Source organism: Cyprinus carpio, chromosome A22 (assembly GCF_018340385.1).
Source record: "Cyprinus carpio isolate SPL01 chromosome A22, ASM1834038v1, whole genome shotgun sequence".
Lineage (NCBI taxonomy): Eukaryota > Metazoa > Chordata > Actinopteri > Cypriniformes > Cyprinidae > Cyprinus > Cyprinus carpio.
The window spans coordinates 19,965,498-19,983,936 of NC_056593.1; the positions used below are offsets into that span (position 1 = coordinate 19,965,498).

The 18,439-nt window shown below is 37.2% G+C and overlaps 2 protein-coding genes across 2 annotated transcripts in view; both read right to left on the reverse strand.

Moving 5' to 3' along the window:
- Window positions 1-902: 902 nt before the first annotated feature.
- LOC109057820 (UDP-GlcNAc:betaGal beta-1,3-N-acetylglucosaminyltransferase 7-like) lies at window positions 903-4,440 on the reverse strand. The gene is made up of 2 exons (XM_042712223.1): window positions 4,272-4,440; window positions 903-3,130 (listed from the first exon to the last, which is right to left on the reverse strand). Coding segments are annotated over exons 1-2 (1,206 nt in total). The 5' UTR covers window positions 4,274-4,440; the 3' UTR covers window positions 903-1,926.
- A 7,034-nt stretch (window positions 4,441-11,474) lies between these two features.
- LOC109057756 (lisH domain-containing protein ARMC9) overlaps window positions 11,475-18,439 on the reverse strand; it is a 29,055-nt gene continuing 22,090 nt past the window's right edge. The window contains 5 exon segments of the mRNA XM_042712485.1: window positions 11,475-12,207; window positions 14,808-14,989; window positions 15,275-15,371; window positions 16,678-16,814; window positions 18,125-18,234. Of these exon segments, the coding sequence (XP_042568419.1) occupies window positions 12,185-12,207; window positions 14,808-14,989; window positions 15,275-15,371; window positions 16,678-16,814; window positions 18,125-18,234 (549 nt within the window). The 3' untranslated portion in view covers window positions 11,475-12,184.

The window sequence follows — 18,439 nt, forward strand, 5'->3', positions numbered from 1 at the left end:
TCATTCCAGAATGAATGTTCAAAAGGCATTGTCAAAGCTGATAATTTACAGTAGAGCAGCACATCTTATTTTATCTCTTGAGATTTAGGTGAACTGTTAAACCTGCACTGCTTGATTCATTGAGCTTGTGAATGCACAGTCATGTGGCTTTGTGCTCTTGTGCATAACTTGATCTCAGTTTACGGAATTATCTTTCATAGGTACAAGTCTACTGTCGTCAAATAAAGGATTGCTGAAGCCTGGTGTCAAATGTCAAGATGTCTATTCTTAGCAGTTTTTGGAAAAAAATAAGTTTTTGTTCTTTTTTCCCTGTTTTTCAGTTTTTCCTTTTTGCAAGTGTGTATTTCAGCAGCATTTGATTTTAAACAAAGACTAAAAGAACAACGAACAAGAAATCATACACCATTTATAGTCAACTTTATCAGTGATCTAGTATTCAAAACAACATAGTATTTGATTCGTAGCTACTTTAACACTGTATTTAGTTGCTTCTTTAGTACATCCATGAAGCCTTATTGAAATATTTAAAAAAAAAGCAAATAAGTAACATGGAAGACTTATTGTGGTATTTGTTTCAAAGGTTCAAGTGTTTTTCTGCATGTTAAATATTTTGTATTTTTTTTGACATATATGAACCTATGTCTTATATTAATATTTTTCAAATATATGTGAATATTTGAAATACATTACGAGAAACTTTGAAATTCTCAAAATCAAACCTGAGACAAATTTTATAATTCGCATCACAACATAAACCCTAACTTACAGTAGAAATTCAAAAAAAATGCATACACATAAAAAGTAATACAGATTGTTTTTTTTTTTTAATATAAGATACTAATTTTTGTTCTTTTACTTGAATTATTGTTACAAGGATAAAAAGGAATAATCAAACACTTTGGTCGTTTTGAAGAAATTTTTATTTACAAATACTAATCCATTTTCAATTTAGTTTGTTCATTGCAGTCATTTTTTTACATATTCAGACCGTGTAGTTTGGATTACAAATGTCCTTGTTTTGAGTAACCTTCAAGTACAATTTAATATCCTACACCAGACTCCGCCTCCTCCGATCCAAGGAGGTATTTCATAAATTAAGTCAACATTTACATGTACCAGACAGTGTGATTTTTCACAGTTTTAAAGTAAACCCTCTACCAAATGCATCTCAAGTCTATGGGCGAATAAAATAATAAAAAAAAGCTCCTAGAGATGAAACCTCTTGATCATTCATATATATTATATATATATATATATATATATATATATATATATATATATTAGTAATTTCAGGAATGTATGTCATTGCAGCAGAAATAACATTATCTTGTTTGATGAATGCACTTTAAAAACCTTTTAAGGTAACATTCGTCCACAGAGGGGCAGAGTAAAACAAAAAATGGTGAGGTAGAGACTTGTTTCCTTCTGTTTGGGACAATCTCATTTTGTCTTGTGACATTAAGTCATAGTTCACTCAAAGATGAAAATTCTGCCATGATTTACACCTTACACCTGAAACACCGTACGCCTTTTGTCTATACAGTTGAAGTCAGCAGGGTCCAAAACAACAAGACCGCTTTGACTTTCATTGCATTTTACAAAATACTTCCAACGAAGAAAGAAAATCGTAGAATAACATGATGACGAGTAGATTAATTTCATTTGGGGTGATATTTTTAGTATTGTAGCCTTAATGTTCCCAAAAACCAGCGTAACATTAACCCTTCACACATTATTCACATTATTACCATGTCATTTGGTACATAAATTAAGTTAAAATATTGTTCAGAAATCTCCTCAAAAAAGGAGAACTTGTTGTCTTTGAGTAACCTCAAAGTTCTCTCCGCAGATCCTTCATTTCATTTCCTTCATTTATGAATGAATTCTGACATGTTTTGGATTCAGAAACGCTATCATAGTCTCGGACTACAAGAAGTCAATCTTCTGCGAACAGATCAAGTCACTGTTGACTAGTTTCCACATGTCTATCAAATCTGGCGGGAGCAGTTTATGTACCACTATCAGGCTCTTAAAGAAGCACGGCTCCCTGTTGAGTGGACTGGTTTTATTCTTCACCAGCCCAAAGGTTTTGAAAGCGTTGTGCCTTATTGGGGTCACCTGAAGCACCTCCAGACACATTCCAAGAAACACGTCGTCGATGGGATAGAGTTCCAGAGTTTCGCAAGCTCCGTAGAGTTTCCGAGCCAGGGGTCCATCCATCAGGAAACCGCCTCCGCCGGCGTACGGTGGGTAGAGCGTCTTATTATACAAGGCTTCTGGGATGTAATACTTGTTCTGCTTTTTGCGAATGGGCTTGGCTTTGAAGAGAACGTCGCCGACGAAGAGGTCCTTCAAGTCTTTGCTGACTTCCAGATACTCCAAGATGTTGGGAACGCTGACGAACACGTCGTCGTCGCCTTTGAAGACGTAGCTGGTGTTTCCGCAGTAGGTGGAGAACCATTTGAGGAAGTGGATCTCCTTGAGGGTCAGGTTGAAGAAGCTGTCCATGAAGTCCCATTGCAGGATGTCTCCGTAGATGTAATCCTCGTATTCCAGAAGCTTCTGATGGTTCGCCCGTTCTTCCTCGTTGGAAGACGTTCCCAGAAGGAAAAGCATCTTGATTCTTTTCCCGTTGATCACTTGTTCTTTGCCCCAGGTTTGCCGTATGACCTCCCTTCGATCGTACTGTGTTATTACCGACTTGATGACCATCAGCAAGTCTACATCTCCGGCGCACTTCTCTGGGTGATTCATGAGGATGGGGAAGTACCTGCAGTGCCTGTAGAGCAGGAATTGCTTGAAGTTGTCTTCCAGACCCGTGAACCACTCCAAGGAAGAGAAGTTGAGGTTGACGCTGCAGTTGGAGCTGGTGATGTCCCAACTCGTGGGGCCTTGCTTTTGGGTTGTCCTTGGACCTTCTGTGGTTGATCTTTGAATGCTCTTCCAGAAGCTGACACTAATCAGGTCCTTTTTCCCGCCCTCCGCCATGAGCTCCATCCGTTCCTGTCTCTCGAGTCCAGCTTGCATGGAGGTGATGTTTCCTCTCTGAACCACAGTAAGTGCGACTACGGCCAGGAAGAACATGAAGCTGATGCGCTTGTAAATTCGCCATCGCTCTCTGGCGGTCATCCTATAGGCAAAAAACAAGAGGAGAGAGAAATGTCAACTCCTGCATCGTGAACAAACCACTTCAGCAATATTAAAAACCTATTAACTAGCTGCTTAGTGGCATGCATATTACTAGCATACTGGCTGTTTATTAGCACTTATAAAGCACATATTAATGCCTTATTCTATATGATCATATTTTAGATCCTTTAATCCTACTTAACAACTACCTTACTAACTATTAACATGCAGCAACGTAGGAGTTTACTGAGGCAAAAGTCGCAGGTAATAGTGAGAATTAACCAAATTGTGACTAAACCTTAAAACAAATTGCAATGAATTAAATTCAAATGTGGTTTTACTTCCAAAAATGTGAAGTTTTGTATCTCATATTTGCATAATCGTGTGGGCTGCGTTATAGCAGGAGATTAATTTCTTTTACATGGAATACATTTACATTTTTATATATATATATATATATATATATATATATATATATATATATATATATATATTTATATATATATATATATATAAAACACTACAAATACAATTTAGAGAGTTGCAGTCTTACTACAGATACTGTGATATGACTGCAGAATGAAAAGTAGCATAACAATACATAAAGTTTGCAGTCAAATGTGATTATTTGATTATTATGCCATTATAAAAAAATTAATAAAAACAAGGCAAATATGAAAAATAAACCTGAATCCAACTATGAGTTTTATTGTAAACTTATATATGTATTTATATAGTCGAAGATGTGACATTATATCTTGTTTACAGTATATACAAAGCAGTTATTTGAATATTATTTTTATTAGTAGGATTATGTAAATGTAACATTATGACAGCATCATAATGAAGTATCTATTTATGTCAAATTGTTTTACAATATTGAATGATTCAGCTGAATGAGGTGAGGATTTAAATATTGCAAACCACATGCCGTTGCTAACCCATAACCTATTATAGGTTTTTATAATATTAATATTGTTGTTATAACATATACATGTTTTAATGTTATGAACAGTCCCCAATCTTTCAGTAGTATGTAAGGAGTTAATATAAATACTAATAAAATCGTTTATTAAAAAAAAAAAATATTGCTCTGAAAGATAGAATATAACGAAAGAAACACGCGCAAAACTTATACTCACATTTTGAGAGAGTGCCTTGTCAGTTTTATTGTATATAAGTAATGTGAAAGCGGTCTGCTGCTCTTCAGATGAATGAAGGCGTCTCTTTAGATAATCCTACGCCTAACTGAAAGACGATAAGAACTGCGAAGCTCGGGTTTTCTCTTGAAGATGTGAAAGTAAGACATCCCTGAAACGTCCGCCAGCTTCTTATAAAGCGTGCGTGTCTCATATGCAAATGAGCGGATGGATGGCCCCGCCCACCGCGCGCGCACTCGGCCAACGTGAACAGAGCCTTTGCGTTACACAAGGTGTTACATTTAACAATGAAAGTATTGTTGCTTTCACAGCAGCCAGGAATCGACTTGCTTACAATGGAACTATAGAAGTTCATTTTGTACAATAATAACCGTTGGTCATCTATCGATCTATTTATCTATTTTTACATGTTTGTGTGTATTTCAAGGTAATTTAGTAAGCTAATATAATAATACTCAATCAACTGCAAAATGTTCACACATCTGAAATGAGTTTATTTTAATCCAAATCGTGGAAATTTACTCATCTATAAATGTTTCTCTAATATCCATGTGCTTATGTCAGGATTTATGATATGAGGAGTGTCAATGCCAAAAGTTTGTGCCTCAAACACTCCTCCTGCAGTGGATTGTGTGTGTTAATGTCACCATGTCTGAATCAACAGAAAGAACTGGGATAGACTTACTCTGACGCAAAAACCTGCGTCATTTCGTGGCTCGTTTAAAGAAGTTTTAGGTTTACCTTAAATAAAACAGGATTTATAAGGTTATGTAATAAATTAATTAAATAAATAAAATTGTTAAATATTTTACTACTTATTTTATTATTGTATTTATTTTGTATTAGTGAATAAAAATATATAGTTTTATTATTAACTAAAAATTATAGTTTTATTATTATTATTGTTTATATAATTTATCATTTTTACTATATATATATATATATATATATATATATATATATATATATATATATATATATATTGCTCAAGCAATATTAACTAATATTATATATTAGGGCTGTCAGTAGATTAAAATATTTAATTGCGATTAATCGCATAATTGTCATGAGTTCACTCGTGCGATTAATCTAATAAATTAAACTTAATGATATATATATATAATATTATATATATATATATATTTACATACAGTCAAACCAAAATTTATTCAGACACCTTCAACATTTCACGCATTATCACAGTTTATTCATTATAGTTTAGAAAATGGTAATGAAATATGACAAGAACTCAATGTTGAACTGTGTCAGAGCAAATTCATCTTGATAATGTCAGATAAGACTTAAGCAAAACATGGTCTGGTCAAATTGTCTGAATAGTTTTTGGTCCCAAATTGTTTATCAATTTTACTGGTAGTCCACTGTATGAAGAATTTTTGGGTATAATATGTCACAGTTTACTTTATTTTGTTATCCACACATAAATATATACTATAGTGTCCTGCACTCACTAGTAAAAAAAATATCAAAAATTATATCTGAATAATTTTGGGTTTGACTGTATATGTATGTGTGTGTGTGTGTATGTATATATATTTTTATCATATATTTTCATACCAGAAAAATCACATTTTCCTTAAGGTTGCTACCCAAATAGTAAAACTTGCAAACATTATAACACATTTTAAATGCTACGGTTCATCTAATGGCTCGGTTTAAGCAAGAAAGTTTGACCTCCCTAGTGCATTAAGTGTGTTTGGCTGTGCTGCTTACTGATTCAGCCGTAATGAAGTCAATGAACAATATGAGGAAACCAGCTGCACATGACAAAATGAGTCACTGTGCAGGTGGTCTGGAGTTGCCTGGCATGGCAGCAGAAAGAATCAAGGACTAGAAACAAGTGTCATGAAAACAAACAAAAGCAGTGAGAGTCAGCAGCAGAGCACAACAGTCTGTTTTTTATTCATCTGATCTATCAAAAGTCACTGAAGTGTATGTTCACTGAGGTGTATCTTTTGAAGTACAGAGGCAAGTTTGAGATCATGTCTCAGTGAAGGGCCCTCAATGTCACTGGGCTCGCGGTCACTCCATCAGCGGTGTTTATCTGGAGACGGCGGTGTGCTTTACTGATAACAGACGCCGCCATGTAGAGCCAGCACTTCCCCCTCTGCTCCTGTCCCAACACAGATTCACTTTCTGGAAGCGGTGTGTCTGGTTTATCTTCTTTGGGTGCTTTTGTGTCCTTCAGATGATTTTCTTTCTGTTATATGATATTCATTAAAACTCCTTGATTTACTATAGATTTTATGAAAATAGAAGAGTGACATCAACAAATAATTTCTATATTTATTGTGTAAAATATTCAGTTATCAAATACTTGCTTGAGTCATTTCTATGTATTTCTATCACCCCATAACGCTTTAATAGAAGTTAGCAGTCATAGTTACTATGGTGACAACAGTGCGCAAGTGCACTAACTAGTTGACCTTTGGTTTCAAACACTCAAATTACTTGCGGATGTGTTGTTATTAGGCTGTATGCGGACTGTGCATGAAGCATTGACAACCTAATGAACACTTCGGGGCCCCATGATCCTTTACACAGGGTGATTGCTCGGCATTTTTATGTGTATTTGGCATTTAAGTTTTATGGCATAATTTTGAACTACATGGCATGAATTATGCTTAGGCAAAATGTATCAATTTAGAACCAATTGCTTATGAAGTAATACCATTGGCCTTGGTGTGATAAACCAAAAAAATAAAAAATAAAGAAATAATAATAATAATGTTAAACAAAATGCGCAGCTTGCACAATATACCCATCGTTCCGAGCGTGATTTTTTTTTGGAGGGTCAACTTATGTCTAAATGTGCAACTAAGGCGCCTCCTTGATCAACTCGTCAAGGTGACTCAGACTTGCATTCCAAAAAAATAAAATAAAAAATAGAGTTTGAAGTTCTCACTCTGGAGGGTAAACCCTTTGAAGGCAATAGAGATGATCCCTTCCAAATAGAACACAGTGATAGTGTTGTAAAAAACATAACTTACATAAGTTATGTTTTCAAAGAACTTTAGTTAGACATTTTCTACATTTCATACTTTGCACTTTCCAATAAACTTCTAAATGTCTATTAAGTAGTCTCTATAACGGATGACTTCTAATTAAGTTATAAAAATCAGTTATAAATGATGTCCAAAGTACACATACTCATCTTTGCACCAGTAAAATGTACAGCAATTTATGCTTTACTACCAAATTTTATGTAATATATAATTAACTTAATGTACAGTGCAATATTTCCTTTATAACATGCAATTTCAGAGCACATGAGTTCCTGAACATGATGCATGATGGGATACACTTAGCCTTGAATACCGTGGATGGGCATTAAGGGCACTGAGATGTGCCATTTTGGCATTTTTAAGAACTAGGACAGTTTTGTTCATGCACTTCCTGTTGTGTGCACGCTCTCACATGCCCAAAACCACAAGTGTGGGTATTTGGACAGGCTCCCTGTGTGGTCATGCCTGAATTTGCATTACACAGTCTAAGGCAGAACATGACACTGGAACTTTACTTTGGCTTCCTATTAAGGAAGCTACATTATACATCAAGGTACTTCAAAAGATACTGTGGCATTACCGTGACATATGTACTAAAATATACAAATAGTGTATAAAACAACAAGTAATAAAAGTTAGTAATAAGCTCGATGGGTAAACGATGCAAGGTGCGATTCCACTCTTAGTATAGGTGATTCCATATATATATATATATATATATATATATATATATATATATATATATTTTTTTTTAACAACAAGTAATAAAAGTTAGTAATAAGCTCGATGGGTAAACGATGCAAGGTGATATTCAATTTTTAGTATATGCTGAACATTGATTCATCTGCTTTGTTTTTTTTGTTTTTTTGAGCATTTGTCACAATGCAGGGTTGTCACAATGCCAAGGCCTGCAGGAAATCTGCAAACGCAAGGTACAACACAGCTGAGGATTCAGATGTTTGAGGACTCCCATCACACCGAGCTCAAAACAGCTCAGCTTGAGTCATGAAAACATGTCCCGAGAGCTCGTACCCTGTGGACACGTCTAACCTCACCAGGACTTCGGTTTCAAAGAGCACAGCGTTCCGTAAGCAGGACAGTTTCTGCCAGAAGAACACTGCCATGCTTTAACTAACTCAACATGATCTAGTTACTCTGCAACCATGCTTTGGGCTCTACTAAGACAAGCCCAGCTACGTCCATCATTAACAACAAATAACTTGCTCTTTGATGGTTTCCTCTGGACTTCCTCATTCCCAAGGGGCCGACAGGAGGACATAATCTGCAGGGCACACTCATGTCTACCAAGAGCTGGCTGCAAAGGAGGTGTTGTTTTAGGCGACAGAGGGACTTATGGTCCAAATATGCTACACTTTCAGGCCAAAGGTGGGGGAAACAGGAAAAATCCCCCTGAAGCACAGGATGCACATGGACAGACCACGACAGCTGGAATAAAGCAGGATATGGAGAGAGAACGAAAGGAAGAGAGGATTGTGGGGTTTGTGGGATGCAGCTGAAGTTAGATTAAATAATTCCTGTTTTGCAGGGCTGTTTTTGTGTCCTGTTGTTGCAGCGCACCATCCAGGGAAGCTGGTGCTGTCGTCAGAACTGTTGACTGGTAGATAGCACAACACCTGCCAAATAAAACACATTAGTCACTTGAGTTAAACTACGTTTACTGAAGAAACCGTTGAGTGGGGTTTGCTTTGAAACTTACAGCCATGATGGGTGTCGCTGGTGTTTGCCAGCCCAGGGCATTGCATTGTAGTTGCTAGGGTGTTCTGAGTGATCGCTACTGCGCTGCTAGGTGTTTTTTTAACATGCTACGATGTGGTTGCTAGGGTGTTCTGAATGGTTGCTAAGACATTCCAAATTGGTTGATACGGTGTTCTGAATGATTTTAAGCACATTGTTTTCCAGTGTCTGGTTGCTAGAACAAATCTAGGTGGTTGCTAGGGGAGTTGCTAGGGTGCTCTGGATAATTGTTAGGACATTGCTTGGTGGATGTCACAGTGTTTGCACAATTCAGTCTAGTTGCTAGGGTGTTTTGGGTGATTGCTAATGCATTGCTGGATGGTTTTCAGGGATAATTGTTAGGACATTGCTTGGTGGATACATGGTTTCTAAGACATTTCAAGGTGGTTGACAGGGCGTTTTGAATGTCTTTAAAGCACATTCTTATCCATTTGCTAGAATGCTGTGTCTGTTTGCTGAATGGTTTTTAATATGTTGCTATACGGTTGTTAGGCCTATTGCCAGGGTGTTCTGAATGCTTGTTAGGACATATCTAGGTAGTTGTTAGGTGCATTCTGGTTGCTAGGGTGTTGTGGTTGATTGCTAAAGTGTTGCTGGGTGGTTTTCAACACACTGCTAGTTGTTATGTTTTTTGCTAGGTGTTCTAGATGATTGCTTGCAAGTGGTTGATGGCAAGTTCTGAATGGGTTTTTAAAATTTTGCTTTAATGGTTGCTAGGACCATTGCTAGGGCGTTCTGGATGGTTGTTAGGTGCAGTCTGGTTGCTAGGGTGTTCTGGGTGATTGTTAAAGCATTGCGTGCTCTGGATAATTGTTAGGACATTGCTAGGGTGTTCTAGATGGTTGCTAAGACAATTCCAGGTGGTTGACAGGGTGTTTTGAATGTTTTAAGCACATTCTTATCCATTTGCTAGGATGCTGTGTCTGTTTGCTTTAGATATTGCAAGGTGGTTGACAGGGTGTTCTGAAAGTTGCTATAGAATTGCTAAGACTGTTGCTAAGGTGTTCTGGATGGTTGTTGGACATTGTTGGGTTGTTGCTAAGGTGTTCTGGATGGTTGTTGGACATTGGGAGGTGGCTGATACGGTGTTTTGTTATCCCGTTAATAGGACATTGCAAGGTGGTTGATAAGTTGTTCTGAATAGATTTTAACATGTTGCTATGCGGTTGCTAGGGCTACTGCTAGGTATTCTTAGGGCAGTTGGTTATTAGGGTGTGCTAATCTGTGTTTGCACAGCATGCAATCTGGTTACTAGGTGATTGCTAATGATGAGGGGTTTACAGCGCATTGCTATGCAGATGCTAGCGTGTTCTGGTCAATCTTTCATCACATTGCTAGTCAGTTTGTAGGGAGGGAGTTCTGAATGACTTTTAACATGTTGTTCTATGATTGCTAGAATGTTCTGAATGGTTGGGTATTGCTAGGTGGTTATGATGTGTATTTTTTTGCAGTAATTTCCAGTTGCTAGGTCTGGTAGACAATTACTTGAGTGTTTTGGTCAGTTTTCAGCACATTGCTATATGATTGTTGGGGTGTTCTGGTCGGTTTTTAACATTTTGCCATGCAGTTGCCATGGCGTTGACAGGTGTGTTTTTTATGTTCAGTCTATTTCTAGGTGGTTGATAATGTCTTCTAATAGTTTTTATAATATTATTCTGATAATTTTCACCACATCACTTTGAATTTGCTAGCGTGGTCTGATTGGTTGTTAGTCATTTTTTTTTTCTTTTTTTTCTAGGGCACTGTAATGGTGTTCTGGTCAGTTTTTTTAACACATTGCTTTGGACGTTTTTTTGGTAGAATAGGCCATTTTGACCTGTGGCTGCTTTGGCATTGCTAGGTGTTTGTATTGGGTGTATTCTAATCTTCTGTGAGGGGTTTACAGCGCATGTTCTGGGTGGTTACTTATTGACCCATTTCATGGTTCATGGTCAGTGGGATTTTTGCATGTATTGTAACCCAACACATGAACCATGACTTTTACACAAGCACATATTTTATTCAGAAAATGATACGCTGTCATTATCGACCTTTCTAGAGAAGGTACTTTACATTAATTTACCATCTATTCAAATGCTTTTCCAAGTACTTCTGGAACTCACGCCTCACAAACAAGGGATATTTGAGACAAACAGGTAAATATGTGCAATGAGAGAACAAACAAAAGAAAAAGGATTAAGGAACCCGAAATAGAAGCATTAAAGATGTGTATCAACATGAGTTCACTTGAGATTTCAACACTGTTGTGCTTCATTTGCGCAGATCTTCAGACCGACCGGGGAAAGACATGACACACAGTAGGACTTCTGCCAGTTTTCGATTAAAATAAAATAATATATATATATATTTAAACAAAATGCATAAAAAAAATAAAAATCAATGAACATTTTGTCTTCAATAAAAAAAAAAATCAATTTTTTTTAGCCTATAAAATAAAATAGTTTTAATTGATCACCAGAAGTATTTCCCATAGCTTTTTGTTGGTTATATTTTGTAATGACACAACAGGATATTTTTGTATAAAATGTATTATATTTTATGAAAAAATATTCACTCACACAATTCATGACTTTAAAACACTTCAATGCACAAACCAAGCCTAAAATTGCAAGCTACAGGTGTAAACATCAATCTGAATCTTCAAGGTTACCAGCATTAGTTTCTTCCATCAGGTCTATTACACACAGCACTACAGGTCAACTACAGGTCAATATGACGTTTTATGACTAAAAGGTACACAAAAAATGGCGAAAACAATAAAACGGCATCAAATCACACGCGCAAGACTGAAAACACCTTCATTCTTGTATGATTTTAAATCTATCTGCTTCCGCTGAGCGAGGGTGGTCGAGGTTCAAGAGTAACAAAGCAGGAGCGGAGCGCCAGGCGTTAGGAAGGTTGTGGGACAATGAAAGTACTTGTTGTGATTATTGCTCGAGTGTGTTGTGTTACAGAGGCACTCTGTGGCAGGGGCTAAAGGCCACAATCCTCAGCTTTGTTCCACAGGCCCTGGACCATCTCTGTTGGCCTGACCGCGATAAGAAACTTGGATGATGTTACAGGAAGTTGGATGCTCCTCTGGCGATAGGCTTCTCCTGCTGAAAGCTTCTCTTTTTTTCACTTTCTATTCGATTGGCTGCCTAGAGGGTGAAAAGAAGGTATGGAATATCATAAACAAGCTCGGGATGTTTAGAACTGGTTTAGTCACTCCAATTAATGGTTAATCCACCTTTGTTCCAATAAGAATAAGAACATAATTAGTCAGACACTGTAAAAGACTATTACATTTCCAGATAAACCGCGAGACAGCACTTTGAAGAGATCATTCATCATCATATTTCAGAAAGCTATTCAGATTCCAGATACATAATACGCGCCATTTAAATTACAGCACAGGCACAAAAGCACAACATTTGGATCATATGGTGAAATACAACACGCATAAGAAAAATCCACAATCAAAAATGACAAAGAATTTTAATTTTCCATAAAGAAAAATGGTAGTTTTAAGATCATTAAGAATATTATTTTGGAACTATTTCACCAAAATTCTCAATGGGGGAAATTACTGTGATTGACATGAAAATAAAGCAACAATGCCTAAAATAGGCTTCTTTTTTGGTATTTTATATTTTGTCAATGTCAAATTTGGAAAAAAAAAAAATGCTAAAAATGATCATATTGATGAGATTCACCTGTCTACCAATGATCTCATGTTGGATAATGGCCATATTTACAGTGCTTGTGACTAATCAGATTGTGGTCTGAACAGACACATTGGATGCACCTGTTTGTAACATTATGATCAGTGAGATAGAAAAGATGATGGAGCGCATAACAGGAAGTAAAGATGATATGGCGCCTTCGGCATGTGTGCATTAGAGAGGAAAACTGATTTTCCAGTAATGAACTTGTAAAGCTCAGCAGAGGGCGGGAAGTGTCGACACAAAATACAATACAGGCAAGACTATTCCACCTGATTTCCGAGACAGACAAACCTCACAGTGGAACGGACTGATAAAAAATGTATTATTAGAGACATAATGATTGTTTTATTATGTTACTTCATCCATCAAATGCACAGAACCACTGCTATATATATATATAAAATCAGTCCACAAAACCCTGTACAGGAAACAACTCTGAATACCTTAACAACCACTTGCAACACCCTAGCAACCACTCTGAGTAACCTAGTAAACAACGAGCCAGAACACCTTAGAAACCACCCTGAAAACCCTATCAAACAATCTGAACACCCCAAGAAACAACCCAGAACACCTTAGCAACAACCCAAAACACTGTTAACCACTACCTAGCAACAGCCCAGAACCTAGCAACCACATAGGAACAACTCAGAACGCCCTAGCAACCACCCAAACGGCCAAAGAGAACTGGTACAAATGAGATCTAATTTACATCCAGAGGAAAACACATTTATGTTCCTCATTTGCAAGTCGCTTTGGATAAAAGTGTCTGCAAAATGTATGCATGTCCAAATTATGATAACTGGTTTACGCAGAATGGAACTGAAATCTGATTAGGAAGAAATGATGGCTTGCTTACATGTGTAATAACAGTAGAAGTGTAATTTGTGAAACCACGTACCCCTCACATCAGCTAACTGACATGAAATGTTAATGCACATGTAAAGATGTCTTGGTCAATCTCCAGACACTATGGTTTGACGTCACGAAACACTCAGCTGTCCCGCAGCTGTTCTTCCTACTGTTTGACATCTGTTCCAATAAAAAACAAGAACAAACCACTGAATGAGAGAGTCAACAAATAAAGACACATTAAAGTGTTCCCTTCTCTCCAGTCAAATTTCTTCATATATAGATTTATAGTAATTTCTTCTTTTTTTTAAATTAAATTTTTATCTCCATTGACTGTCCTAAAGCCATTGAGATTACATCGTGCTTTATAACAATCTACTTCGCTCTATTATTTACTGTTCATAATTTTTGTTGAATTATCACTTAATGTAAAAAAAAAAAAAAAAACAATCTGAGCTTAAACTGTTAACAACTTCTGTAACCCAAGCTCTTCCTTGTGGAATGCGATACTCTGGGAACAGCGGCTGGCCTACAGCATTAAACCGGTTCCTTTCATTGTTCAAAGTTGATTTATATGGAAATCAAATGCTAGTACATGGAGAAACTTGTTTTATGAAGAACATGAGACGCAAAAAATACCTAAGAAGAAAAAAGAGAGGTTTTGACTGTCAGACAAATAGCCTCTGTAGGGGCACGGAAAAATACACCAACACTGCCAGCAATGAACTTCAATGCACGTATATTGCGTGTGTATATAAATATATACAGTATACCACCTCAGTGAATCAAAAGTGAACACAACAACCAGTGTAGTATGATTCCTGAAACGAATGAATCTTATAATCTGGTTCTTTTTGGAGAATCAAATGCATACATCAGACCGTGGAGGTTTTGTTTTTATAAAAAAAAAAAAAAAAAGAATTACTTACTGTTTTTACAGAGTAATCTCCCCCAAGTACTAACAGATGGCCTGTCGTGGTGTATTTCAGAGCCCACCATGACCGTTATACATGAGAGCCCACCATGATGACACACAACATATGATAAAATTTTTATCATCCATCACATTTAAATTTCGCAAAGATAGTCTTCAAACATGGGTGGGATTGGTGTGTGTTCTATAGATACATGTTTTGTTTGAGAGTGTCACTTTCGATGGGGAAGTGGAGTGAGATACTCACTCTGCTGGCTGGGCCGCCCGCCGGAGCCCGCTGATGAACCGGGCCTGCTGCTGCTCTGCTGGGGCTCGCTGTTGGAGAACTGGGGGGCCAGCGGGGGAAGACGAGGCCTGCCAGTCCGGCCTGCGTCACTGTCAGGGGTGCGAGGAATCTTTGGCCGGTTTGCAAAGCCTACGTTCTGGCCACTAGAAAAAAAGGAGAGAACGAAAAAGATACTACTAACTTTGCATTTAAAATTTGCCTTCATCCAGTGCTGCTCAGTGACAAGCAGACTTTTTACTTCAGTTGTTTTCAATCAAAATATCTCTAGTTGAAGGAGTTTTACTGTAAAACAAAAATTCTTATCAAGAGTATTTTTATGGAATGTCGCACCCGGATCCTTAAACCTCTTGTTAAAATAGCACTGGTGTGGAAGATCGCGAGATGGGTAACGTTGGGCTAAAAATGCACGGAATGGACAGCATACCCACCTGTACAAGTGGCCATTGGTGCTGTTCTGGCCTTGTCTTTCCGGGGACCCCGTGAGTCCCGATTCCACAGAGGAACGCCAGCATTCTGAATCGGTGGCTGATTGGAGAAAGAGCAAAAGATGTCACACACACACACACTCACCTCACATGTGGGTGACATCATTAACACACTGTGACGAACTGAGAGTTGTTCACTTTCACAAGGAAATGCAAAGCGGTCCAGCAGACATGTGCTATATGGTTTCTGTTCGTATGGAAAGTCAGGAATAGCAGATAACAGAGAAAGTCAGTGAGAGATACATGAAACAGTTGCGCTATAATTTTGCTGATTCAACATAGCTGGTACAATTGCTAAAAAAAGTGTCAATTTATAGATTGAGGGTTTTATACTGATATCCTGTGAAGCTTATTTTTATAACAATGTTCAAAAACTTTTCATATATAAATGCGTGACACGTGACAACACGAGCGATCAAGGCCATGTGTCCTCAAAAGCATTTTTAGCCTGCTGGAAATACCTAGCTGTGAGCGCTGAAGAGTGCTTCTTTGGCGCAGTGATTTTTTTTAGTTGACATGCTATGATACGGAATACCCGCAGAAGTAATGTGGCAGACGCTTCGTGAATTAATTGTTGCAAGCATTTTTTTCACATCAATATTTGTAGTAGTCCAGAATCTCATCTGGTACAGACATGAAAACTCGGGGTCAAGAAATATTAACGTCTCCTCCATTACTGTTTAGTCTTAGTGGTCGGAGTTGAGTTAGTCCCGCCCCCTCCTCCACTGTGATTGGACAGCTGACTAAAAAAGTGACAGTGATGAGCACTGCTTTTTACCCAAAGTTAAACATTCTTCAACTCCCGACGCCAAGAAAAAATAAAATCGCCAGAACACTCAGCGTGAAAAAGACGCTCAGCGCTTGTTATACTGCTGGTGTTTTTAAAAACGTGGCGCTCCCATTGAAAACAACTGAAAATATATGCTAGCCTCGGGAAAGAAATCCCGACCTAAAGCAGTTCATATCTGGCTTTTTCTGATATCGTGCTTGGATGGAAGCATACTCAGACGAACCCTCGCCTGCAGGCACTGAAAACCACATCAAAGTGATTCCATCAGGCTGTGCATTTGGAACAGTAGTGAGAGGACCATGAAAGCACAGTCCAGGCTAAAGACCGCGGAAATTGAATCCTTTCAGAGAAAAATTGAATATTTATTAAAGATAGAACTGTAATCTCATCTTTATGAAGGGATAGAAAACAATGACATCAGACAATACAAAGGAGGAGGTGAAAATGAAGTCTATCAATGTGAATACAACTAGAAAAAAAAAAAAAAAATTAACAATTTTATTTTAATATTTAGTATTAATAATATGTAATATTTGTCAGTAGACGGCACACGTACCCAGGGTTTGGTGGATGGATTCAGCAGTGCTGGGGCGGCTGCCAGTGCGAGTAGGTGGGCGGGAACTAAAGCGGGAGTGGGCGGGGCTATCTTCACTTCTCTGTCGGGTAACAGCGTAGACTCCATCACCACCAGCTCTGCGTAGGCAAATACACATGCACACATGTACAAATGTACATTATCATGACCAGATGTGTTTTAATTCAACACTGAAAATACAAAGTTCCACAAAACATTTTTATTTTATTTTTTTTAACTGTTCAGTCTAACAATATCCTCATCACAAAAGACTCAGTATGGATTTTTTATGTGATCCAAACTTTTATTTTAAAATTGTAGGTAATTATTGATGTTCAAACATATCGTTTTGCTTGCATATATTGGTGCTCAAATATTTTTCCTTGCGATAATTTAGTGTATACATATATGTGTGTGTGTGGTGTGTGTGAGTGTGTGTGTGTGTTTGATGATTCCGCTGACTGATAAAAAAGGTAAAACAAATACATCTAATATTACATATCTTACCTGCTTTCCCTCCAGCCTGAAATGCCATTCATTCTAACTCTGTCTACTCCAAATTACCTTTGGAGATTGTAGTATATATATTATCTTAGCCAATTATTAATTATCAAATTATTATATCATCCAAAAGCTTGGATAAATTATACATCTAAATGCTCAAATAAGTTCTCACCCAATCAAGGGCCTGATCACAATATTGTGTTCTTTCATTCATAGCATTTTAAAGCACCAAGGTCAAAACAGTGAGAGTCACGCAACCAATTGTCCGCACTCGTTCCCATCACTGATCCATAGGCTTCAGCAAAAACAATGAGGATATATCCGACTGAGGATGGAGTCTTACATATCCTGCTTGCACTTCATCATTATTTGACTTGAGGGCAGAACTATTGACTTTCTTCCCAGCGTTGACGACAAGGACAAAAATGAATACAGACACATTTGCACTTCTGCTGCGGGCGAGATTCTTTGTGATTGCAGTATCTTGTATAATCATCACAAATAAAGATTCCTCTAATGACAACACTTCAGTTAGTACAAAAGATTAAAAAACTAGTGGTTACTATAGCAACAAGGAATCAAATTAGTCACCTGCACTTAAAGTAGCACGACATGCACATGAACCACATCTGGAATTTCAACATTTGTTAATTTCATAAGAATTCTGATAAAAAGAGGAAGATTTCTGAATGATTCTAATGTTAATATGCGTGAATGTTTTTAAACTCCATTGTAAAAGTCACATGAATAAGAAGATAGGTTGACTTAATAGATTCCTTGGTGTGTATCTATAAAACCATCCCACTATGTTAACCAATTTTAAGTAACGATAAACTATTTTTTCGACATTTAAGTCACAAACTGTTACTAAAATAACACCAAATATTCATCTTGATGTAACAGGCATTCAGAAAGGGGTTCTTACATGGTGTTTTTGTGGGAACTGGGCGTAACGGGCCTCTGGAGTGGCTCGTCTATGCTGCGTGTTGATGGAGGATATGATCTCCTCTTCATCTTCACCATGTTGGTCATTATCTACAAAGCACCAGAGAGACACTTATCATTGTTATTGGGTGCTTTAATAATAGAATTGCGTAATTGTAATGTCATTGCGTGATTACATAAGTGAACTGGTGAATCGGTTATTTAAACCAGTTTATTAAAAAAAAAAAAAAAAAAAAAAAAAAAACGTCCAAAAGAAGTTTGCTGAAAAGGATCTGACTTACCCTTCTACCTGAGG